The 26,490-nt window shown below is 39.0% G+C and overlaps 1 protein-coding gene across 10 annotated transcripts in view; it reads right to left on the bottom strand.

The window, feature by feature from the left end:
* MIA3 (MIA SH3 domain ER export factor 3) overlaps positions 1-26,490 on the bottom strand; it is an 80,893-nt gene that overhangs the window by 10,550 nt on the left and 43,853 nt on the right. For 8 of the 10 annotated variants that reach the window (XM_059145499.1, XM_059145500.1, XM_059145495.1 and 5 more), the window contains 12 exons: positions 11,450-11,581; positions 8,273-8,294; positions 7,259-7,347; positions 6,942-7,019; positions 6,740-6,850; positions 5,452-5,523; positions 5,173-5,277; positions 4,368-4,490; positions 4,168-4,279; positions 2,821-2,876; positions 2,640-2,730; positions 2,383-2,521 (listed from right to left, as the gene is read on the bottom strand). In XM_059145499.1, coding sequence (XP_059001482.1) covers positions 2,383-2,521; positions 2,640-2,730; positions 2,821-2,876; positions 4,168-4,279; positions 4,368-4,490; positions 5,173-5,277; positions 5,452-5,523; positions 6,740-6,850; positions 6,942-7,019; positions 7,259-7,347; positions 8,273-8,294; positions 11,450-11,581 — 1,130 coding nt within the window. Of the gene's footprint in view, positions 1-2,382; positions 2,522-2,639; positions 2,731-2,820; positions 2,877-4,167; positions 4,280-4,367; positions 4,491-5,172; positions 5,278-5,451; positions 5,524-6,739; positions 6,851-6,941; positions 7,020-7,258; positions 7,348-8,272; positions 8,295-11,449; positions 11,582-12,495; positions 12,779-26,490 lie in introns of those variants that run through there. The other 2 variants (XM_059145502.1, XM_059145504.1) reach the window with 2 other exon arrangements.

The following is a 26,490-nucleotide window of genomic DNA, read 5'->3' as shown; positions in this document are numbered from 1 at the left end:
ACCAGAAAGTAATTGGTTACTTTCAAAGTAATGAAATTAAATAACTGCGAGCATCTCACAGCCAGCAGAACAATCCTTAGAAAGATGTTATCATACAAGAGATAAACTGATCATATCTTTCACTCAAGGCTGGCCTTCGAGGAGAGTGAAAGAGACCCGCAGTGAAAAACTACAGACGTGGGCGAGGCGGAAGAGCTATAGGAACTATGCAAGTGTGTGTCAGCAGAATGAACGCCGGCCAGACCGCGATGCAGTACGACACCGAAACGTCTCTGGAGTTTAGGTGTAGAGGGAATGACGATGTCATTCGAATAGCATCTATGTCAGATGGGAGCTAAAGCCCAGAAAGAGGCACACTTAGTCATGTATATCACACTGTAACAAGTTCAGGACCCATGTTATGGTCTTTAGGGTAAGTATAGGAGGAGAGAAAGAGCAACCTCTAACTACCAAGCCTTAAAGAGCACAAAAGTAGAATTATGAAAAATACTCCAATAATCCAAAAGACAGAAAGAAGGAAGAAACACAGAAACACAGAACAGACCATCAAACAGAAAGCAAACAATAACAGGTGGATTTATTTTAATTTTTTTTTTTAAATTTTTAAGTAATCTATACACCCAACATGTGGCCTGAACTCACAACCCTAAGATCAAGAGTCACATGCTCTACCAAGTGAGCCAATTTGGTGTCCCAGTCACACATAGATTTAAACCCGTGTGTGTGTGTGTGTGTATGTGTTGAGGAGTTACATAGAAAAAATGTGCACTCACCCAGTCTCTACAGCTACATACCTATTTATGTCACAACAGACTCCAGAAAAGATTCTAAGAAACATAAACGTTTCAATGGGCAGAGACTGCCAGGTGGAGAAACTGTAAAAGGGTATTTTTCTGCAGAGAAAGCAGCATACGTAGTGACAATGAGGCTCAGAGTGGCATGAGGAACTGTGTTCAGTGTGGCTGCAGGGCGGAAAGCATCAGAAGTTGCTGCAGGAAATGCACCTCCAGACAACTGAGGAAGTGTCCTGTGTGCCTGCATGAGAGTCTAGAACTGATCCAGAAGGGAATGGAGCCCTCCTGACAGATTTTAAGCACTCGAGGCCATGCAGGGACCTGCACTTTAACTGAGTTCACTCGAGACTGAAAATGAATAAGAGCCTGGAAGGGGGGTCTGAGAAAGGGCAGGTGATGAGAGGTCCCATCAGGGACTGTCAGGAAAGAGGATGTGGACCTGAACTAACCCAGGCTCTGGAGATGGAGAGCACGGTACAAACCAGATATGCTGGACGGACCAACTAAACCAGTGCCACAATGACTATCATGAAGAAAAACAACCGACATTTAGGAAATTATTATTAATTTATTAATTATGTTTTATTAATTATTTATTATTATTTCTGGTGGCAAAGAAATACTCTCAAAAAAAAAAAAAAAAAAGGTAATGAAATTAGGAATATTTCTCTGAAAACAGGCCAGGTATTTAAAGCTGGCCTAAACGAAATCTAGAAAATCTAAACTGACTGCACAGTGAGCAAAGAATCCGAGAAAACATTAGTGGTCTGCTTTCGATGTTTCATGGCACCAGGCAATAGCAGCCTGAGCATTTAGAAAAGATAAGCTTTGCTCAGCAGAATAAGCCTTCTCAGAGGCTGCCATAGATCTATTTTTGGAGAATTCTGGTAATTTTGTGGGGGAAAAAAACTTAAAATGAACTACAAAAGTCTATCTTTCAAGAAACACACGTAACTCCAGATTTGAGATGGAGATTTCAAGATATTAATACCTAAATATACACACAGAACAGGTACGTCTAAATTTAATACTCCAAACACCCTCACCATAATTACAGTATGTAACGTTTAACCTGAGATATTTGACTAAACTCCAAAACTTAGGATACCTTCAAATAACTAAATTTTTGGAGTGTTTATTCCACTAAACATCGTGTCCTACAAATCACTCAGGATTCTCAAAGGCTGTATTAAGAAGCAGTAGAACAGGGGCGCCTGGGCAGCTCAGCTGGTTAAGCAACTGCCTTCAGCTCAGGTCACAATCCTGGAGCCCCGGGATGGAGTCCCGCACATCAGGCTCCCTGTTTGGTGGGGAGTCTGCTTCTCCCTTACCCTACACCCCCATGCTTGCTCTCTCTCCCTCAAATAGAGCAATAGAACAGACACAGGACAAATCACACTTACTTAAAATGCCACAAAGAAAGTAAAGTACATGGCAGAGCACGAGAGGGACTGGTTCTTCACAGCGCACATGCCATAGCAGGACCGCTGCTCTAGTAAACCACTCCCTGTCAAACAACCTGCAGTCCAGTAGTGCACACATTCACTTACATGGCGAGACCGCTAACGACTGGGCACAATTATCTTACTTTTGCAGCGCCATCTCCTTCTCCTGGTACAGCTCATTCAGAATCTCTACTTTCTGCCTCAGGGTTTGGCATTCATCCTCCAGGATGGCTTTGGTTGACTGCAGTGAATTGCGGTCATCTTCTAACTTCTTTATTTGGTCTGGAGAGGATAAAATGGTTGAGCTGGGCGTGTGCACAGGGCTCACAAACTGGTGGGATAGGGGGGGCGGCTGGAAGGAGTCAGAAACTCAGCACTTTCTTCTCAGGAAGCAGCCTACCTTCCAGGTTACATTTAGTAGACATCGAGGCTCTAAGCTTAACTTGTAGAAGTTTTAGATCCTCTTCAACTACTGAAACTGCAGTTTGTGTCTAAAAATTCCAACAGAGAGAACTATTCTTACAAGGGAGGCACAATGAGAATTCAAAGGTACTTACAGTACTCCAGAGAAAAGCTCATACCCGAGAAATGTCCATCATCTGCTTAATTTGATTTTTCACTTTCTCACTCTGGTCACCTAAAATACAAAAAGCTTTAATTGCCTTTTCCTCCTTTGCTTTTTAAATGTACTTTCTTGATTTCTCCAAAAATAAACAATTATGATTATGTTCAAACATTCAAAGGAAAAACAAATCAACCAAGGGAACTAATTAGGCTCCATGACTTTTAAGAGAATTGCAAATTCAAAAAGCGAATTCCCAGTTTGTACAGCAAAAGTGTTATCTGTGCCATTCTCAAACAAGAAGGGATGTGTGAACTAAAGCTCTTTCTTCTCGTTCAGATCTGTGTCCACCTGGTCATGTGTCTTATTTAGACAGACTTCCTCTTCCATTCTCCCCTTGAATCTGCTACCAGGCATGGTTGAAAATGCCCACTGTGAAAGCAATATCTGATTTGAAAAACATGTCCAGAAACACATCCTTCATCAGTCAACACTGCTACCTTCAGCTCTACACTCAAGGCCTTCGTTAGTTTACGGCTCTCCCGACTTCAGTACTCTTGAAATCGGTTAGAGGCCTTAAAACTGCAGAGCTACAGAGATGATGAGCACTAAATTCAAAGGTCATCTCCATGGCAATGAGACATAGATTTCTCCTACTGAACAGTGTTCATACTTACAGGTCTAAGTCACAGCTCTGCTGCTCTCGCCCTAGTGCAAACAGTCCTCAGTGGTATGGAAAAGCAGTCTATGCACACCCACTGCTATACCACAGCTCTGCAACCCATCTCTGCCCCGTGCACAAAGAGGTGTTTCTAAGTCCAGTGATAGGCATCTACAGCTCTTAACGTTTAAGTTAATCAGTGGACGGCTGGGTGGCTCAGTCAGTTAAGTGGCTGCCTTCGGCTCAGGTCATGATCCCAGTGACCTGGGATGGAGTCCCAAATCGAGCTCCTTGCTTAGCAGGGAGCCTGCTTCTCCCTCTGCCTGACAATCTGGCTGCCTGTGCTCCCTCTCTCTCTGAGATAGATAAATAAATAAATATATAAATAATCAATCTTAAAAAAAAAAAAAAAGGAAGAAGTTAGTCAGGGGCGCCTGGGTAGCTCTGTCAGTTAAGCCTCTGACTCTTGATTTCGGTTCACATCATGATCTTGGGGTTCTGAGATCAAGCTCTGCATTGGACTCCTTGCTCAGTGGGGAGCCTGCTTGAGATTCTCTCCCTCTCCCCTGACCCTGCTCATTCTAAAATAAATAAATCATTAAAAAAAAAAAAAAAAAAGAGGAAGTTAGTCAGCCAAAAGGAGCATCAGTGTACTTAAAGACAGGAACACAAAAAGAGGTCCAACCTCCCTGAAACCAAACTTACCTCCCACTTCTCCATTTGCTAATTCATCTAACTCACTTCCTCCTTTATTCTGACCCTCAGATTCAGATTCACAATCTAACTGATTCAACTGGGTAATGCAGTTAGTCAAAGCCTAGAAAAGAAGCAAAGGGACATTAGAAAGAGCTTCTCAAATAGATTTCATGAGGATTAAGAATGTAGTGTCAAGAGAATAAACTTACATTAATATTATCATCTTTGTGAGAAAGAGCTACTTCCAAGTTTTTCTGAGATTTCTCAAATGCTTTGATTTGGTCACTGAGCTCAGCATGTGATTTGCTCCAGTCTTTGATTTCTTGCTGCAACTGAAAAGTTAAAACACATGAATTTCCAAAGGCTAGGGCTCTTGCATTGGATACATCAGGAATATGTGAATGAAACAGGGAAGCAGGGAGCCATTCTCTTCTTTGGCCTGTTTCTATGGACTGAGGCCTTCGTGACGGGAGAGGGGAGAGTGGCTCCTACCCTCAGAGCTGCAGTAAGCACATGAGATGAGAGCGGTCGAGGAAGTCAACCCAGTTACTGCAACCTTCAGAAAACTGCAGCCCATTCAAATAATTCACTTTCACAGGAACAGAAGAACACATTTCACTGTCTCCCATGTCCACACTCCAGATCATATAACCTTCCTTTTGTCAATAAAGCAGTAATTGCTCAAAGCAGGGTTAAAATTCATAATTCTTTGGTCAAGAAGCAAATCCATCATCCCACTGAGGCTATTCAAGTTAATAATTGGTTGGTATTTGACAAGACAAAGACTAAAAACACTGACAGCAATAAGAAATTATAGATAAGAACAGAAAATCTAGAACAGATGGAGAATATATACATGCACTCAATTTTGGAAGCTTAAACTTTGCGTATCTAAGAATAAAATTCTGCATACATATTTCATTTCCTTAAAAACAGATCTGAGAAAAGATACTCAAGGGGTAATGATACTCAGTCCCTTCCTCCACATAATCTAGAACATTAACTTTTCTTTACCTGTTCTTTCTTCTTCTTCAGCTTGGCATTTTCCTCTTTAATCCGATGGCATTCAGACTTCACCTTCTCTTCACTAAGTTTGGCTTCATTAAGGGCAATCTGAACCTAATACAAAACACTCCTATTAGTGAGTTCATTCCAAAGGAGGGGTATTACACTTTCCCAATTAGACATCATGTAGTTTTCATTTATTGCAAATTCTAGCACATATCAAATGTTTGCTCTTCAACAAAACTAAGACACCCTATTAACATTTTGCAGAATTAAAGGCAGCTTTACCTCTGAAAATTCTGAGGCATTCACTGAAATGACATCCTTTAGCCTCTCTATAGATTTCTTGTTTTCCGATATCTGCCATGTGGAAGAAAAACACAAAAAAGGTATTATGATTTTAGTATAAATGGTAGGATATGTGCTAAAAAGATGAAATGCTATCCCAGAGCCGTCGCCTACATATTAGGTAAAAGCAGGTGATTCCGTGTTAGCTGGGGAGAAAAGTCAAGACTGTAAAGAGGTAAGAAAAAAATAACTGGAGCTCTAACTGCGTACATCTACGACCTTCCTTGCTATGAGCTAATGTGATAGGTAGATGACCAGACAAAAAGGTGAAAAAAAGCAGAGAGAAAAAAAGGGGGGGGGGGGGGATGTTCAAGTAGTCTAGTTGAAATCAACTGGCAGAGAAAAAAAAAATCCTCCCGGTCACCTTAAAAATTCTCTTGCCCAGGGGCTCCTGGGTGGCTCAGTGGGTTAAAGCCTCTGCCTTTGGCTCAGGTCGTGATCCCAGGGTCCTGGGATCGAGCCCCGCATTGGGCTCTCTGCTCAGCAGGGAGCCTGTTTCCCCTCTCTGTCTCAGCCTGCCTCTCTGCCTACTTGTGACCTCTGTCAAATAAGTAAATAAAATCTTTAAAAAAAAAAAAAAATTCTCTTGCCCAAACTAAAAATGGTTGGACTTGAGGACAGACAGACAAATCTCATTTATGGAAGAATTCCAAATAATCTGTCAAGGTACTGCCTCCTCAAGGAGATATAACATACTCTTCACTCTTTTCATCCCAGGCTGGGCATAGGTACTTCCTTCAGAAGTGAACAGTACACCAAGAGTGGGAATGGTTCTACTGAGAGTAGAGAAACCTGGCAAATACCTGGCCAGGTAGGTCACAAGCTCAACTGGGTGTGCAACATATGGGAACTCTCTGAAACTTCCCTGTAGTTCTTAAACGGTTCTAAAAGGCTTGTTTTTAAAAGGAATCATGCAAAACAAAACAAAGTATTAGAACTGTTCAACAGGGCTACGGTTTCTTAGTTGCTCTACATGTTTCAGATGGCAGAGCCAAGCAATACAGAAATTATCCAGGGCTGAGGACAAAAATATTTCCTAGGACCATGAAAATAACAACTTGTGGTATTAGCATTTAAGATTCCATGAAGACAGATGAATACAGGTTCAACTTCCCTGTCTCCCAATCCTCCTCTGGTTACACCCTGGGAAAATGCAGAGTTCATTCCACCCCATCTAGAAAACAGTTTGAAAGCTAAATTACAGTTAACGATTTGTAATAAAACTTACCAAGTCCTGATTCTTCACATTCTGTTCCCTCTCAGATTCTAACATAACACGCAGATTTTTAGCTGTATTATCCAGAATTCCATTAGTTTCCTCAAGTTTCTTGATTGTATCCTATTAAAAGAGACATTAAAATTAATAGTAACTACTCACTATTTTTCTTTTGTTTTTAGAATGTAATCTCAAAAAGAGAAAGAATTTTTACCTTATATTTAATTGCTTCATCAGAGAGAATCATATTTTGTTTCTTAGTCTCTTGAACATGTTTCTTTGACTCCTTAATCTATTTAAAATAAAGCACACAGAATTCAGAACTATAAGTCACAGGTGTATCAAAACTTATCTGAGAGGTAACCCCTTAGAGAAGAAAGATGTACTTTACACATACGATGATTACTTCAGATCTGGATGGCTCATAGGAAATAATGAAATTTTAAAATACCATAATAACTGCACCATAACAGAGGAGGAAATAATTCAAGCTGGAATCCTGAGGGGAAAATATTGAAAGAATAACTATACCTTCTGTTCGTAATTTGCCAACTTTTGTACAAGTTCTGCGTTTTCTTTCATGATATTCTTCACCTTTGCAGCAATCTGCTGCTCAGTAACTAAAGGGGAGAGGAAATCCATAAGATTATTATGAGAACTAAGTAAAACTAAATAACCCAAGGTATTAGCAGCACATTACCTAGCACTATGAGGAAAAGAACTTCTTAACATAACTATTACGCTTTTGAGAAAGCAACTTGCAGGTCATGGCAAGTAAGGGTGTAAAAATACTACTAGATAAGGAAAATCGGGGCGCCTGGGTAGCTCAGTCAGTTGAGTGTCTGCCTTCTGCTTGGGTCGTGATCCCAGAACCCCCATCAGGTTTCCTGCTCAGAGAGAGAGCCTGCTTTTTCCTCTGTCCTTCCCCCAGCTCATTCTCTCAATCTCTCTCTCAAATAAATAAAATCTAAAAAAAAATAAATACATAAAATAAGAAAAATATAATAAGGACCCTTCCTTCAGTGAGATTCCAATTTAGTTCAAAAATAAGAAATATAATAAAATATTTTGGCTTGATAGCCTTCCCTTCATGGTATACCTTTCTTCTCAGAAACTGTGATCATTCAAATATATGTCATTTGCAAAAAGAAAAAGACAAAAAAATACAAGCACACTGATTTACATCTCTATTCCTCAAATCATATACTTAAATATTTACTGTATTGATCAAACCATTAGCTCAGGAACACTGTTCATATGCAATAAATCTGAAAAAAAAAAAAGTCAACAAAGCCAATCTGCCCCAAATCAAACTAATCATCTTCCTCCTCCCACAATTTGTTCCACTTCACCTCCTATCTCAGTTGGTAGCATCACTATCTCCACTCTGTCATCCAAGCTAGCAACTAGGATTAGTAAAATGTTCAGGAGTAAGTCAATCAGACATCAGAAGTCACTGTATCTACTTCTATCTTACATAAAATTCATATCTAACACTAATACTGAAGGAAGAGTACAAACAACAGAATAAACCTAAGTATTTACCTTGATATACTCTACTCTTTACCTAGAAGAAAAATAAAATTAAATTAGATGTCAAAACATTTTAATAACAGAAATATGATAGTATTTCAATATTACGAAAATATTATATACAAGTCAAATCATAACAAAATGAAAATTTAGTAAAAGTTTGGTTCACTATAATCCATAGAATTAAAAAATAAAAAGATTAAAAAGCATTTCAAATGTGGGGCGCCTCAGTGCCTCAGTCAGTTAAGCATCTGCCTTCAGCTCAGGTCATGATCCCAGGGTTCTGGGATCAAGTACTACACTGGGCTCCTTGCTCAGCAGGGAGTCTGCTTCTTTCATTACCCCATCCCCCGCTCATGACCTCTCATGCTATCTCTAACAAATAAATAAAATCTTAAAAAACAATAAAAAAATATTTTTTAAAAAAGCATTTCAAATGTAATTGGTAGGGATGCCTCACAATTTCTGGTAGAAGCACTAAAGTGAATACATCATTTTGCAAATAAAGATATGTTTATGTATTAAATGGGCACCAATCTTATTAAGCACTTAATTTTAATAATGGAAATGGATATTTTCATATTACATATATCAATGCTTCTTTTACCCCAAATCATTTATTTGACAACCCCAAATAGTGAGAATGAAGTCCAGAAACATTGATCATTCAAAGACACTTTCAGGAAACAAAATTAAAGGCATAATCTTTGTACTAAGATATGTCTCTCTCCCTCTCCAGAAAACATCTATGAAGTCCTATTACAAGTTAGCAACTGGCTGCATTTAGAGACCTAAAAATTATGCTAGGTCATCTGATTTTCTCAAAACCCCTAAACATAGTGGTCATCCACCTGAAAGGGAAAGAAGGCTGCTAGAGGAAAAGGCACAAGCAACCAGAGCAATGACACCTCACTAACCTCTAAATCCTCTCTAAAGACGGCACTGAATTATAGGGTTGCAAAATCTAAGCAGGGGGCACATGGGGGGCTCAGTCAGTTGTGTCTGCTTCAGCTCAAATCATGATCTCAGGGTGCTGGGATCAAGCCCCCAAGTCAGGCTCCCTGCTCAGTAGGGAGTCTGCTGCTCCCTCTGCCCCTCTTCCCTAGTTTGCACGCTCTCTCTCTCACAAATAAAATCTTATTAAAAAAAAAAAAAATCTAAGCAGTACTCAATTTTTTAAAAATTGCATCACTGAAAGTCTTTGTAACCCAGAAGTTATTTCCACTTTCAAAAGTTATAAATAGTAATGAAATACTCAGATCAGTCCATAAATCATCCATGGTATCTCATTATTATTACAGTATCCAACAGCATGTATAATAATGTTGTTATTGGAAAATGCATTCAGAGTTCCAACATGGAAAGAAATGACTATTTTTCTAATGCCACAGGCTTGTTAATGAGACAGTAAGTCCTCCTTTCACCCACAACAGTAGGCGGGAGGAGGTAGGAAGAAACAAGAAGCAGGCAAATGAGAGCAGGGACCAAGGTTCCAAAGTCAACTGCTGAGGTTGAGAAACAGCAGTGAGGACATAAAGCCTGCATCATCCTGTGAAAATGTAAACAGGTGTTAGGATTTTTAAGATGGGAGAAACAAGAGTGGGAAATAAAAAAACGTTTTCCCCTTTCCCCTTCCACTCATCCTTTCTATGTTCCCTTTCCCCTTCCATCTGAGGAAAAGTCCCATGAGATCAGAGGACTCTTCCCAGGAATCCAGGCAAATGACCCTTCTTTTTAAGTGATTTTATCATCACTTGTACAAGGAGAGAAAGCTTATGAACAATGGTATGCCTGATAAAACTAAGAAATCAGAAAAAAAATCTTAGAAAGACATGCATCCAATGCTTTGGGCTACTTTATTAACTGTTAAGCTTCAACTGAAACTGAAAGCTTTTCATCTGCAAAGCTCATTCACCCAGGGCGCCTGGGTGGCTCAGTGGGTAAACCTCTGCCTTTGGCTCAGGTCATGATCTCAGGGTCCTGGGATCGAGCCCCATGTCAGGTTGTCTGCTCAGTAGGGAGCCTGCTTCTCCTCTCTCTCTCTCTCTCTCTGCCTGCCTCTCTGCCTACTTGTGATTTCTGTCTGTCAAAAAGAAATAAACTCTTAAAAAAAAAAAAAAAAGCTCATTCACCCAAGATTTCTTCTCCAGTTATGTTAGATAACTATGAAACAAAAAAGACATAATACAGTCACAAGACTGAATACATATGAGCATACATATATAGATAAGCAAAAAAGACAAATTCTGCACGGGAAGAGACTCTGAAGAAATAAAACTTTTAGTACTGTGTCTTTGAATACTACATAATCTGTTTTTCCAAATAAGAAGTTATTTTATGAGTCTAATAGCAAATGATCAAGTTAGAAAATATGTGAAACAAAACAAAACAAAAAATCTAACACATTTTGCAGATGTGTTATCTGCAGATAACACATCTGCAAATATACTGCAAAATTACCTAGGGTCTTAGATATATTTTTTACTATTTTGTTCTCTTGTAGCATTTATTTCTGTGTAAACATCTATTTTTATATAATTATATATACAACATACAGTTTGTATTTTACAGTCCTGATTTCTGCTATTTCCACTTAATATTAAATTGTGAACATTTTCTGGGCTCCTGTATCTTCAAAATAACATAAATTTCAAGAGTTACCTAGTATCCTATTATATGGATATACAATAATTTAACAATTCCCCTACTGCAGATCATTTAGTTTGCACCAAGTTTTCACTCAAAAATAGTGTTTCACTGATCACTCTTATATAAAACTTTTAATGCATGACTGGTTATTTCTCTAGGACAGATTAATTACACATGGCTTTATAATAAAAGGATATGAAAACTTCAAGGCTTCTGATACATACTATTTAACTGCTTTTCAAGATGGCTCTAAGACTTGCCAGTTCTACTAGGAACTTATACATGTGCCCAAGTAGGTACATATACATTTAATCTTTAGATTTTAAGATTTATAAATTGAAGTTTTCAGATTAAAATTATACATATTGTCTTGTTCACCTAAATCTTTACCAACAAAGATTATACTGAACTACTTCACAAGATCAGCTGAGATCAGAAGCATTTGTGTTCGTGTTCATAAATGAAAAAGAAACAAGAGGGCTAGCGATTATAAAATATCTGGTGTCTTGATGAGTCAAAGTGTAAGTTTAATTTACTCACAGCAAGGACAGTTCTCCAGAAGAAGACGGCAAATGAACCAATTCCCAAGAAGGCGGTGATAAGTACAGGTTTCCATGGCAACCCGTAAAAATCAGGCCCAGGCTGAACATCATCAGGCAACGTAGCAACTAACTGAAACAGAAATATTGGAAATAACAAGAATCCATGAAACAGTCACAAAGAACCATCCACAGAAATTCTAAACCGACCTCCACCAGGTAACCACCCCCTCAAAATTCTTTAGTAGCTTCCACTGCTTCCATAGAGATGGGGTACTGGCAGCCTCTTATTTCTTGTCTGGCTTCAAGTATTCCTGAATATTATGAATCTAAATGTATTTAAGCTGAACACATACTTCCAGTTTGCAACAGGACCTACCCCATCGTGTCGTCTAGGACACGCCTAATGTCTCTGGATCAGACTTTCCTCTTAACTCCTAATAAAAAGCCACATAAAACACAAAATTGAACACCCTAGAGAGAAAATCAATTTGTACGGCGGCAAATAAAAGCAAAATGATAGCGAATAACCCAAATAATGTGCTTCTCCTCCAAGATTTTCAATCTTTATTCTACTGTTACATAAAAACAAAAGCTGAGTAAGCTCGGACGGCTGCTCGTAACCGGTCCAGACCGCGGCTCTGAAGCGAACCGTCTTCTCCATAACGCCGCGCCTGCATTTTAGACGCTTCCTGGCATGCGGCTATATGAACACTGTCCCACCTTCTACAAGCACACAGCTACCCTGCTGGCCCCAACCCACCACAGTGCCAGGGGCCCCTAGAAAAGGACCCCAAGAGTTCATGACTTTCTACCGGAAAATAACACAGCGCCTGCTACAGTCTAAGAAATCAGTAGCAAATTAACAAGGGACGAAACCTTAAAATCACTCCCCCCGGGCTCCCTAAACAGCACTGCGACGTCCTGCCCGCCTCGGCCCTGACCCACTCCAGCTCTCCCTCCACCCGTCAGCGCGCCAACTCCGCTCACGACTCGTCTACCCGCCTGCCGGAGCCGGGGTCCCTCCCTGGGCATGCGGACCCTCACCTCCAGGAGCTTGGCTATGAAGGCTGCGTAAAGGACCGACAGGGGTCCCAGAAGTTCCGAGTCCCCGGGGGAAACGGTGACAGAAGGCACAGTGGCAGGAACAGAGTCCATCGTGAGGGGGAAGCTCAGAGGACGCCACGCTCCCCCCTCGCAACAGCACCGAAGCCCACTTTCCCACCGCTTCCTCCTCCGGAAAGGGTCCGGCTGAGGAGGCGGCACCGGGAGTGAACTTCGCCTTCCCGAGGCGAAGGCACTCTGCGCCTCTCTGCCGAACGCCTCCAAGGAAATACGTCATCAGACAATGCCCCTTTTATGACGTAAAGGCGCCTACGGAGGCCCGGCCCGCGGTGGGCGGGGCCACGCGGACGGAACCAACGGTCGGCGGAGCGACCCGCGCGGAGCAAACGGAGGCCGCGCGCTGACAGAAGCCTCACCTGCCGCAGGCGCTGGGGCCGCGGTGGCAGAGGAGCAGGCGCTGGGGCTGGAGAGAAACCTCGCGCTCGCGCCCCTCAAGGCCAGCCTTGTGTCACTGCGTGCCGAGACCGCAGGCACCTGTCCCACTGCCCAGGCGGGAGGGCAGCCTCTCCCACGCCCCGAGTAACGACACCCTCCCCGGTCTCCAGAGCGAGGCCTGCCTGCCCCAGGATCTCCAGTTCCCCGAAGCTCCGCTTTCCCCTCCCTAGTCCACAGGCTCCCGCTGTCTCACATTCCTGCAGGTGCTCTGGATAAGGCTGCTGCTAAGGTGCCACGTCATGTCCCGTCTGTTCTAGTTACGTGACTTTTAGAAAAGGACGGGGAATATGCATAGGCACGTTCTAAAAGTTGAAAAAACTGGGCGCCTGGGTGGCTCAGTGGGTTAAAAAGCCTCTGCCTTCGGCTCGGGTCATGATCCCCCGGGTCCTGGAAGGAGCCCCGCGTGGGACGCTGCTCAGCGGGGAGCCTGCTCCGCCCCCCCCATGCCTCTCTACTTGTGATCTCTGTCATAAATAAATAAAATCTTAAAGAAAAATAATAAATAAAAATTGAAAAAAACTTAGGACATGTAAAAGGGACAATGATGTTTGTAAATCTTTAAAGGTATGTCTTCCAGTTGAATATAAAAATGCAGAACAATCAGGAAAATCCTCAAAAAGAAGAGCAATGGAGGCAGGGAGGGAGGTGAAAAAAGGCCACGCAAAACAGTAGGGAACGGACCCAAGAATACAGATGGATTATGATCAGAACAGAAAATCCAAAAATATGCCCAACTGCTTTGAAAATTTAGAATATAATAGAAGTCAGCTGGGGAAGAAGACTTTAATAAGTGACGTTAGTATAGCTAAGCCATATGGAAAATGTTAAAATTGATTTTTTTCATAAGGATAAATTCCAAATGATCAGAAACCTGAACGTAAAAAATGAAAACAAGTACCAGAAGAGACATGAGTGAGTTTCTCGATGTATTATGAGTGATCAAAATTCCTAATTATGCCTCAAAATCCAAGCGAAAAGAATTGCCAACAACTACTTGAAAATAAAAAACGTGCCTAGCCCCTGCAATGCAAAAAAAATACGAAGTGTCAAAAAAGTTTGACAACCAGAGAAAGAATATTTGTAACATTAGAGAAAAAGGGTTAATGTTCCTAAAGTATGAAGAACTGTACAAGTAAGCAGAGAAGAAAACAGCCCCAAACCTATAGAAAAATGAGCTGAAATAAAAGAATCAGCAATTCTCAGGAAAAGAAATAGGAAAAGCTCACAAACATACGGAAACATGCTCTGCCCCACTCATAATAAAAGAAATACAAATTAAACCTACACTGAGATACCACTTCTCACTTGTACTGGCAAGATCTAAACATCTGACAACATATTCTATTGGTGAGAGAATGTAGGGGAAACAAGTACTCTCACATGTTGCTCATCATTCCACAAAATGACACAACCTCTATGAGTGGGAATTTAGCATCATCTCTCCAAGTTGTGTATTTACCTTTTGATGCAACAATCCCACTTCTAAAGATCTCAAAGATACTGTGGACACAACAAATGTTAAAAAGATATATAAACAAAACTATGTTATTCCAGCATTATTTATAAGTACAAAAGACTATAAACAACCAAAATGTTCATCAGTAGAAGAGTTGCTGAATACACTGAAGTTTACTGTGAAACTGGAAAAAAAATAAATTTTATATACTGCTAGAGTATGGTTTCCAGAATTTTTTTTTTTTTAAGGAGGGATGGAAAAAATGTAGAATACTACTTTTATGTGAGAAAGTAATGAGACAAATTAGTATTTTTTATGGCTCTGAGATAAAATTCATATACAGGGGCGCCTGGGTGGCTCAGTGGGTTAAAGTCTCCACCTTCGGCTCAGGTCATGATCCCAGAGTCCTGGGATCAAGCCCCACATCTGGCTCTTTGCTCAGCGAGGAGCCTGCTTCCCTTCCATTCTCTCTGCCTACTTGTGATCTGGGTCTGTCAAATAAATAAAATCTTAAAAAAAAAAATTCACATATAATAAATGGCATATATTCAAAGTGCACAATCTGATAAATTTCGACACACGAATACACCTGTGAGAACCTCATCACAGTCCAACTGAACATGTCCTTCACATGTCTCCTCATCACACCTCCTGCCACTTGTGGACTGGGCCTGCCCAAACAGAAGTTCTCTATCATAATAGTTTGCATTTCCTACAGTTTTATATATGAAATTTATAAACACCATGTATCTTACTTCTCTGGCTTATCTCACCAGCACAGAGATCCCCCCACGTTGCTCCATATATCAATAGGTAACTATTCCTTTTCGTTGCTGAATGGCATTTCACTGGATGGACCTAGCACAATTTGTTTATTTATTCAGCTGTTGACGGGCATTTGAGTTTTTCCCAGTTTTTAGCTTTTATGGATAGAGAGGCTGTGAATACTGATGGACAAGTACATGGATGTAGATGCAGAATTTATTTTTTCAAAGGTACATGCTTAGGAAAGGGATGGTTGGAGCATCTGACACACACCTTTCTAAGAAACTAACAACCAGTTTTCCAAGGTGATGAACCACTGTACATCCCCCACCAGGAGTGTGTATTTCCAGCTCCTCCACATCTTCTCCAACACTTGGTATTTTAATTTAAATCATTCTTTTTAATTTTAGTCATTCTAATAAGTATGTATGATATTTCATGGTGATTTTAATTTGCATTTCACTGAGAAGTAATGATGTTGAGCATTTTCTCATGTGCTTATTTCCTATGCACACATCTTATTTGGTGAAGTGTTAACTTTACTGGTTTATTTCTTATGAATGAGCTTTAAGAGTTCTTTATATATATTCTGCATATAAGTCTTTGTTCATATATAGACTTTCCAACGATTTTCTCCTAATCTGTGCCTTGTCTTTTCATTCACTTAACGGTGTATTATGAAAAGCAGGAATTTTTATTTTGATGAAATCCAAATTATCAAATTTTTCTTTTATGAATGAATCCTTTTTTTCGGTGTTAAATCTAAGAAATCTTTGTTTAACTTTTTTCTGTAAGTGTTATAGTTTTAGGTTTTACATCCAGTTCAATGAAGCATTTTGAGCTCATTTATGTTTATGACTGAGCTATGAATCAATTTTTTTTTGCACAGGGATATATCCAATAGTTCCAGTCCTGTTTGTTGAACAGATGTCTCTTTCTCCAATTTGTTTCTACCTTTGTCAGAAGTCCATTGCCAGGTGTGTATGGATCTACTTCTGAACTGTCTATTCTATTCCAGTGATCTTTTTGTCTATCTTACATTGATACCATGCTCTCCTAATTACCATAACTTTACCATAAGTCTTGAAATCAGGTCATGTTTGTGTTGTTCAAGGTCCTTGGAATTTTCTATATCAATTGTATAATCAGCTTGTTGTTTTCTACCAAAAAATCCTCTTAAGATTTTGATCAGGATTATGTGGACTCTGGGGATCAAAATGGGGAACTTAATATTTAACATACTGTTTGTCATAGTGACAATATGATAGCTTAACAATATTTAGTCTTCTGACTCTCAAACAACCGATATCTCTCCATATTTAGGTCTTCAATTTCTATCAGCAATATTTTATATAGTTTTCAATTATAAGTCTCACAGTATTGCCAGGTATATCCTTAAGTATTTCATATATTTTGATGCTATTGTACACAGAAGGCTTGTTTTAATTTCCAACTGTTCATTGCTAGTACATAGAAATACAGATGCTTTTAAATGTTAATCTTTATCTGGCAATCTTACTAAACTGTAACTTTTTTGTAGATTCCACCAGATTTTTTTCATAGATTTCATAGATTTTTTCATAGTCTGCAGATAAAGACATTTTTACTCCTTCCTTCCCAATCTGTATGCTTTTTCTTTCTTTTTCTTGCCTTAGTACACTAGCCATTGTCTCACTGTGCCCCACTTCAGTGCTGAGTAGATGTGGTGAGAGTGGACATTGTCGTTTTATTTCTGATCTTGGGGGGAAACAATTATCCACCACTAAGTACGATGTTAGTTTAAGTTTTTCATAGAGGCTATTTTAAGCCCCCTTCTATTCCTGGTTTGCTACTATTGTTTTTAGCATCAGCAATAAACATTTGATTTTTTTTTTCAAATGCTTTATCTATCGAGCTGAATATTTGGATTTTATTTTTTAAATTTGTTAATACGCTACTTATACTGACTAATTATCTAATGCTAAATGAATCTTGCATTCTTAGGATAAACCATGCTAGGTCATTATGTATTATACTTTTTTTTTTTTTTTAATTTTATTTATTTATCAGAGAGAGAGGGGGGGAGAGAGCAAGCACAGGCAGACAGAATGGCAGGCAGAGGCAGAGGGAGAAGCAGGCTCCCTGCTGAGCAAAGAGCCCGATGTGGGACTCGATCCCAGGACGCTGGGATCATGACCTGAGCCGAAGGCAGCTGCTTAACCAACTGAGCCACCCAGGCGTCCCTGTATTATACTTTTTATATGTTGTTGGGTTTGATTTGCTAAAATTGTAGAGTTTTTGTGCCTACATTCATGGCAGATACTAGTCTGGGGTTTTCTTTTCTCATTATATCTCTGTGTGGTTTGAATTCCCATCTTCAATTCTCTAAGAGTGAGTTTATATAGATTTTTTTTCTTCCTAACAAGTTTCATTGAATTCACCAGTGAAGCCATCTGGGCCTGGAGTTCTCTTTGTAGAAAGATTTTTAATAAACTCAATTTCTTTAATAGTCATAGGCTATTTTAGGTCATTTGTCTGTTAAGGAGGCTTTTCCAATTTGTGTCTTAGATGCTATTTCTTCATTTCAGCCACACTGTCAAATTAAGTGACATAAATTTTCATAATATTCCCTTTTAATTGTCTTAATTTCTGTAGAACCTATAGTGATGTCCCCATGTGATCGCAGACATTGGTAATGTGTCTCCTCGTTTATTTCCCTGATCACTCTGGCTAGAGGTTAATCAATTTTATTAATCTCAAAGAACCAGCTTTTATTTCCATTGGTTTTCCTTTTGTTTTCTATTTTATTAATTTATGCTCTTTATTTCTTTTCTTCTGCTTCAAGGGGATCAATCTGCTCTTTATCCTAGTCTCTAATAGTAGAAACGGAGGTCACTAGTCTGTTATAATATACATAGTGCTAAAAATTTCCAAGTAGTGCTTTACTGTTACTATACAAACTTGACATGCTGTTTTCTATTTTCATTCAGCTCAAAATATTGATTTCCCTTTTGATATCTTTGACGTATAAGTTATTCAGAAGTATGTCAGTTGGTTTCCAAATAATGGGGGACTTTCAAGAGATCTTTCTATTACTGATTTCTAATTTAGTTTTACTATGGCCAGAGAATATACTTTGTCTGATTTGAATCTCTCTGTATTTTGAACACTTGCTTTATGGTCCAGAATATGACTTGTCTTGGTAGATGCCCCACATGCACTCAAAAAGCATATATATTCTGCTCTTCTGGGGTATTCTATAAATGTCAGGTCAAGTTGGTTGACAGTGTTGTTCATATCTTCTAGAACCTTATTCATATTCGTATCTTCTAGAACCTTATTCTATTAGTTATTGAGAGGATATTGAAATCTCCAATCATAATTATATACTTATGTCTTTTTTTTTCATTTAGTTTTATCAATTTTTGTTTCGTGTACTTTGAAGGTCTATTATTAAGCACAAACATTAAGAATTATGTTTGCTTGGGGCGCCTGGGTGGCTCAGTGGGTTAAGCCGCTGCCTTCCTCTCAGGTCATGATCTCAGGGTCCTGGGATCGAGTCCCGCATCGGGCTCTCTGTTGAGTGGAGAGCCTGCTTTCCTCTCTCTCTCTCTCTCTCTCTCTGCCTGTCTCTCTACTTGTGCTCTCTCTCTGTCAAATAAATAAATAAAATCTTTAAAAAAAAAAAAAAAGAATTATGTTTGCTTGACTACTTTATCCTAGAAAATAACTTCTTTATCCCTGGTAATATACTTTCCTCTGGAATCTACTTTATCTGATATTAATATAGCCACTCCAGCTCTTTTTAAATGTGGGATATCTTTTTCAATCTTTTTAACCTTCCTATGTGTTTTTATTTAAAGTGTGATTCTTAAAGGCATCTATTTGGGTATTGCTTCTTTACCCAATCCAACAATCTCTGCCTTTTAATTGGGGTATTTAAACAAGTTCTATTTAATGTAATTACTGATACGGTTAAGTTTAAAGGCATCATCTTTTTTTCTATTTATCCCATCTGTTCTCTGTTCTCTTGTTACCTTCATTCTGCCTTCGCTTGGATCAACCGTGCCCTCTTAATGATTCGAATTCGTCTCCTCTGTTGGCTTATTAGCGCATTATTTTGTTATTTTACTGTTTAGTTTAGTGATTATACCATACATCTTTAACTTACCACAGTCTACCTTCCCGTGATCTTGTACTACTTCATGTGCCATAAGAACTTTATAAGAGTTATTACCATTTCTTCCTCTCCTCACCTTCGTATTATTGTTGTCATATTTTTACTTTTACATATTTTTTAAACCCATGCTACAAAAAGTTAAATTTTGACGATATTTAAATAGTAAGATAATGGTTTTATATAACTACTTACACAGTTACCATTCCTGGCATTCTTCACCCCCTTTCTATGGCTTGACTATTTTCATCTTTCATTTTCTTTATGCCTAAAGGTCTTCCTTTAACATCTCTTATGGCACAGATGTGCTGGTGAATTCATTCAGCTCTTGTACATTGGGAAAAAAAATCTTCATTCAATATTTGTTTTACAAAATTATTTTGCTATGATATTATAAGTCAACAATATTGTTCAAGTATGTTACAAGATATTATTCTACTGTATTCTCCTTTGCCTTCTGACGAGAAATCTTGATGTTAACCTTATCTTAATCCCTCTCTATGTAAAATGCCTTTTATCCCCCTCTGCTTTTAAGATTGCTCTTTATCACATATTATGGGCAATTCGATTATGATTACCTCAATGTAGTTTTCTTCATGCTTTGTATGTTTGGGTTTCATTGAACTTCCTGAATATGTGATCTACAGTTTTCATAAATTTTAGATATTTTTAGTCATTATGTCTTTAAATATTTTTCTGAACACCTCTTCTATCCTGTCCTCCAGTGATTCCAGTTACATTTATTAGGCTGCTTGAAAGTGTCTCACAGTTCACAGATGACCTCATCATTTTTCTTGAGTCATTTTTCCCTATGTAATTCATTTTGGATAGCTTCTATAGTTATGCCTTCAAGTTCACTAACCTTTTCATCTACAATGTCTAGTCTAGCATTCATCCCAACCAGGGTGGCACTGCAGTTTTCAACCTGTAAGACTGATTTGGGTCTTTTTTTTTTTAATCTTTCATGTCTCCACTTAACTCCTAACATCCAAAATACAGTAATAATAACTATTTTAATACCCTTGCCTAATTCTAACATCTCTGATAGTTCTTGGTTGGTTTTGATGGGTTGATTTTTCTCCTCTTCATGTTTCTATTTTTTTTTTGCCTCTTTGCATGCCTGAAAACCTCTGATTAGATGTCATGTATTATGAACAAATGTGATGGTTAATTTTGTGTCAACTCTTCTAGTTATGGAGTAACCAAATTAAACCTTATTTTTGAGTTAGTCTGTGAAAGTGTTTCCATGTGAGATTAGCACTTGAATTGATGTCCTCTGTAAAGGAGGTTGCCCTTCCTGCTATGGGTAGGCAACATCCAATCTACTGAACAAACTGCGAAAGGAATTCACCCCTTCCTGCCTGATTCCTTGAGCTGGGACATCATTTTTCTTCCACCCTTGGTACTTCTGGTTCTCAGGCCTTCAGACCATCAGCTCCCCTTTGGACTCAGCCTGAGTTACGCCAATGCCTTCCTGGGTGTCCAGCTTATAGAAAGCAGACTGCGGAATTTCTCAGCCTCCAATTGTGTGTATGTCAATTCCTTATAATAAACCTCTTCTACTTATCCATCTGTGTATGGGGGTCCCATATTTGTTTTGTTTCTCTAGAAAACCTTGACTAGTATAACAAACATTCTCGAACATTGTTCTGTTTGCTCAGATACTTTGATTCTTTTGCATCTTGCTTTTAAGGCTTCCTAGGCAAGACGAGCAGATTTAGTCTGAGGTGACACCCTTCTGAGTACTTTATCCAATTTTCCTGGAATTATAAGGTATATTCTTGGCCTTGTGTCAGGAACTACTCCCTCTAATCACTTGGGCGGTTTCTCTGACATTGAATAATGTTGTCAAACTCCTGCTGATGAATACTCAAAGGGGACCTTTCACAGATCCCACAGCTCGCTCTGCCTGCTGTGTTCTCCCCTTGGTACTCAGCCCTATGAACTCTAGCTGCCTCGCTTTCCCTGGACTCTCAGCTCCATCTCAATTCAGGGTTCTTCACATCTATGCTACAACCAGGGAACTCCTTCAGTGCCGTATGCAGCCGTAACTGCAGAGCTCATAGCACTGGTTCACTCTTTCAGAAATTACTCTCCTTTGTTACCTGATGTCCGGGGTCTTGAAAGCAGTTTCATTTATTTTGCCTCAGTTTTGTTTTTTTTCTTTTCAGTTGTTTCAGTAAGGAAGGTAGATAAAGCCAGAATCTTGGCTAAATGCAAAAATTATTTGCTTATTTTTAAATAAGATAATGAAATTAATTTTTAAAATTACTCACAGAGGAGGTAACAACAGGTTCAATGGAACTGAGACAAAGCCTAGACTTCTCTGAAATTTTACAAATTGTTTTGTAAATTGGCATTGGAGCTTGTAAATATGTTAGATACTTATCAAACAAGACAAAGCAAAACAAAAAATATTTTAAAGTAACCCTTAAAAAGAGCAAGCAAAAATGAAACAGTTGACCTAACTGTGAATCAAACTGATGGCAGGAGAACAGAAAGGAATTCTTTTTAAGCATGTACTAGAGGGATATACCTTAAAAACAAAAATAACTGCAAAACATCCTGAAAACATTTTCAATAACAAATATGTTACTGAACATAAGGTGTTGATATAGGTATTTTTAAAGCTGTTTGAATATTGTACAATAAAAAATAAATGTGCTGACGTCATGGAAACCTGAGATTTCCAAGACTGGAGAAAGAAAGTACATGTGTAAGATAGATGAGGTTAAGTAAAGTCCCTCGAGCATCCTGAATTTCTTTTAGGAGTATCCATATGGCACCAAGATGACTGTTCACACACAAAAAAACTATGTCTGTCCTAGCTTTGTCTGCTGAAAAGGTCTAGAAATGTTGGCCGACTCAAAAGCAATAAACAACCTAAGTACCGAGACTGTGGTCTTTAAATACCATTTCCCATCAAAAGGAATCAGGACTTCCCTGGAGAAAGGACTTTTTCACGACCTGGGCAAGAAATGTAGATGAGCGTAGACTATCTTACCACACTAGAAGGCAAGGAAGCGGTCAGTGAGCACTGGGTGGTGTCAGAAAGGCCCAGAAGCAAGGTGAAAAGGTTCCAAATTCAAAGAAATTGAACACTGAGAAGAATAAGAATTACAGCTAATTAAAACACTCCAAATATTTTTAAATTCATGACATCATAATGATCAGAAAGAGTTAGAAGAAACACACCAAAAAAATCCTTTTGGCATCTTTTTATAAAGCCACGAAGACAACTCATTATTCTGGGAAGTATTTAAATAGAACCAAATATTTATACTGCCTGAACTATACAAACCAAAGCTCAGTGTAAAGAATACTTGATTATAAACTTCTTTTTGGAGAAATATCCCACCTTTTAAATGAAGCAGGAACAACATGATCAGCATATCAGCATTCTGCCGCCTATAATATTTTTGACAGATTTAGTCAATGTCACCAATAACTAGTGACATCAAAAATGGAAGGAGAGGGCTGCCTGGGTGGCTCAGTCATGATCTGACTCTTGATTTCAGCTCAGGTCGTGATCTAAAGGTCATGAGATGGAGCTCTGCGTTGTTTTCTGTCCTCAGTGCAGAATCTGCCCAAGATTCTCTCTCTCCTTCTCCCTCTGCCCTTCCCCCTGCTTCTGTGCACGCTCTTTCTCTTTTTTTCTCTTTCTAAATATATAAAATCTTTAAAAAAAAAAAAAAATAGAGGAGCCTCTAGTCATTAGACAGCTCCTGCTGAAAGTACACATCTCCTACTAAGTATCTTTGCCAATCATACCGAGCCTGAATCTGACTACTGATTCCCAGTAAATATAAAGAACCAGGGAAACATGTTCAGTCATATTGGAGGCTGCGGTTAGCAAGATACAGACCATGATAACCCCTAGAAGGTAAACGAGCCTATTTCCGCAGTAAATATATTCCAACAGCACTAAACAAACAAAAGGAGAAATCTACAGAGGAAATGATATTCGTGCCCTCCCCCGAAATAACCAGAAAATCAGGTAGAGAACAACAGGCAGCAAGCAGCTGTGACCCCCGAGGGAAGAGAAACAAACGAGGTGAGCCTGGAGATCCCCCAGCTTTCTACCAGGAGGTACTTTCTAGGCCCCAGTACCGGGAGGGAGAAACCCTGTGAGTCCCCCAGTCTCGCCAAGGAGGCGGAGAACAGAGTTCAGGGAGACTGAGGTATGGGAACCGGGCCAGGAAAAGCACCGGAAAGAGGAGAACTACAGAAAAAGGCTTCTAGAAATCTGCAAGGGGGTTTCCTTTGATCTTCGCTGAATCTGAGGCAGCACCTGTATAAAGTAAGATGTTTAACGGAAGATCTGAGGCTGGACAAAAAGCACGGCTGCCAGGACGCTGGAAGCTGAAGAGTTCCCAGAGAGAACAAGGGCCTGGGAGGCGAATCATGTTCCAGCCAGTTAGAGCAACCTGACCCTGTTCAAGGCATTCAGCAGACTCCAGAAGAATCACGCCTCACGAGCAGGGCTATTCTAACTCTCGAATAAAGACTACTGCGTACACATCCCTAACAAATCTTAAAAACAAGACTAGAAAGGATCAAGCTGGTCCCCAAGTAACAACAGTCCAGGCAAAGCAAACTCCGATACTTTTAGAGGAAGCCACTAAAAAGCAGTTACTCAACAATGTAACATTCACCGGGCCTAGCACCCAGCAACAACAAATCACCAGACGTGTAAAAAAGCAGGAAAATATGTCCCATGAGGAGGAGATAAATCAATCTCTAAAAACAGACCAAGAAGTTGCAACAGAGATGACAGAATTAATTTGCTAAAAAGAACTTTAAAGATTATTATTTAGAAGTATATTAAGAATTAAAAGAAAGCCATGACCATATTGACAAAAGGTAGAAGATACAAAATAGAATTAAGTGCACCTTTAAGAGCTGAAAAATAAAATATCAGAAGTGAAAATTTCACAAAAGGTCAATGAATGTGAAGACAGTAATGGGAATATCTACACAGAATCAAAGACGTAAGAGACCGAAAATCAACAAGAGAACAAGGCCTCAGTGACCTATGGAACACCATAGCGGTCTTAACATACATGTAATTAGAGTCCAAGAAGGAAAGGCAAGAGAAGAGGGATACAAAAAAATCTAAAGAAATAATGTGAAAACTCATCAAACCGGATACAGTAAGAGTGACTTTTACTAAAAGTAATCATGGTTCAATTAACCTGACTTTTTTAAAAGGTGTGTTTATTAAAAGATGACATGACCACCTATCTGCCCAGAGAAGCCTATGAAATGTGCAAAAAAAATCCTATAACTAATAAATTTAATAAGGTATTAAGATACAAGGTCAATCAATATACAAACACCAACTGTATTTCTATAAACACAAAACAACTATAAATGAGATGTAAGACCGACACCATTTACAACATGAAATGTCACAAAAAACACAAGCATATGTTAACAATATTCATGAAATCAGTACACAGAGACTAAGGAAGTTTCTTAGCAGTGTCCTGGATGTCTCTTACAGACCTTCTTTAGATCTGTGTAGATTAACTTAGTTCTTAGATTAGAAGCCTTAATATCTGTTGACATCAATTCTCCTTAAACTCATCTATAGATTCAACACAGTAACAAAATCTCACCAAGTTTTTTTAATAAAAGTTGCTGTTGGTTCCAAAATTTCTACGGAAATGCAAAGAAACCAAGATAGCCAAAACAATTTTGCCAAAGGACTACCCGATTCTAAGACCCACTATAAAGCTATACTAACCAGAAAAGTGCGTTATTATCTTAGAATAAAAACATAAATCAATGAAACAGATTTGAGTCCAGAGGGATTCACAAATATGGTCAGCTGATTTCAACTCAATGTGCCAAGGTAATCTCAAGGGAAAAGAAATGCTACAGGAGCAACTGGATATCCACAGGAGGAAAAAAATGAAATGTGACACCATTCACAAAAATCAACTCAACATGGAGCGGAGACCTAAGCATGAAAAGTATTAACTATAAAACTTCTGGAAGGAAACATGAGAAAATATTTGCATCTTTGGAATGACCTATGATTCCTTGGGCAGGAAACAAAATGCACTAACCATGAAAGTAAACATTAACAAAATGGTATTCTATCAAAATTACAAATTTGCGGGGCGACTGGTGACTCAGTGGGTTAAAGCCTCTGCTTTTGGCTCAGGTCATGGTCTCAGGGTCCTGAGATTGAGCCCCGCATCGGGCTCTCTGCTCAGCATGGAGCCTGCTTCCCCCCCCTCTCTGCCTGTCTCTCTGCCTACGTGTGATCTGTGTCTGTCAAATAAATAAATAAAATCTTAAAAAGGAAATTTTTTTTAAAAATTACAAATTTGCTCTTCAAAAACAGTGTCAAAAAACTGAATAGCCAGGAAATAAACCAGAAGAAATTATTCGTAATATACATCTGACAAAGGAGTTGTATCCAAAATATAAGAAGAACTCTTAGACCTTAGTATTTAGAAGGAAAATAACCCAGTTTAAGAAAGGGCAAGGGGCGCCTGGTGGCTTAGTTGGTTAAGTGTCTGCCTTGGCTCAGCTGTGATCTTAAGGTCCCAGGACTAAGCCCCAAGTCAGGCTGCCTACTCACCAGGGAGTCTGTTTCTCCCTCTCCCTCTGCCTCCCCCATGCTCACTCTCTCTCAAATAAATAAAAGCTTTAAAAAAAAAAAAGGCAAAAGAGGGGCACCCGACTGGCTCAGTCAAAAGAGCACACAATTCTTGATCTTGGGGTAATAAGTTCAAACCCCACGCTGGGTATAGAAACTGCTTAAATTAATAAAATAAACTTTTTTTAAAAAGGGCAAAAGAAAATAAATACATAAATAAATTTTAAAACGGCAAAAGATTTGAAAAGCTATTTCACGGATGAACACACAAAATATATGGCCACCCAAAAAACTGCTCAGCATCATAAATCATGAAGAAATACAAATAAAACCACAAAGATATACCTACTGGAATGGCTACAATTTAGGACTGATAATACCAAGTGTTAGCAAATATGGGACCAACTGAAGGGTCATAAATTGCCAGTGGAAGAAGAAATTGGGACACTTCTGAGACCTGTCTGGCAGCTTCTTTTAAGATAAAGCAAACTG

The sequence above is a fragment of the Mustela lutreola genome, chromosome 14 (assembly GCF_030435805.1).
Source record: "Mustela lutreola isolate mMusLut2 chromosome 14, mMusLut2.pri, whole genome shotgun sequence".
NCBI classification, from domain to species: Eukaryota; Metazoa; Chordata; class Mammalia; order Carnivora; family Mustelidae; genus Mustela; species Mustela lutreola.
The sequence above is the reverse complement of the archived record's forward strand: the minus strand, read 5'-3'. Positions and strand labels throughout refer to the sequence as shown.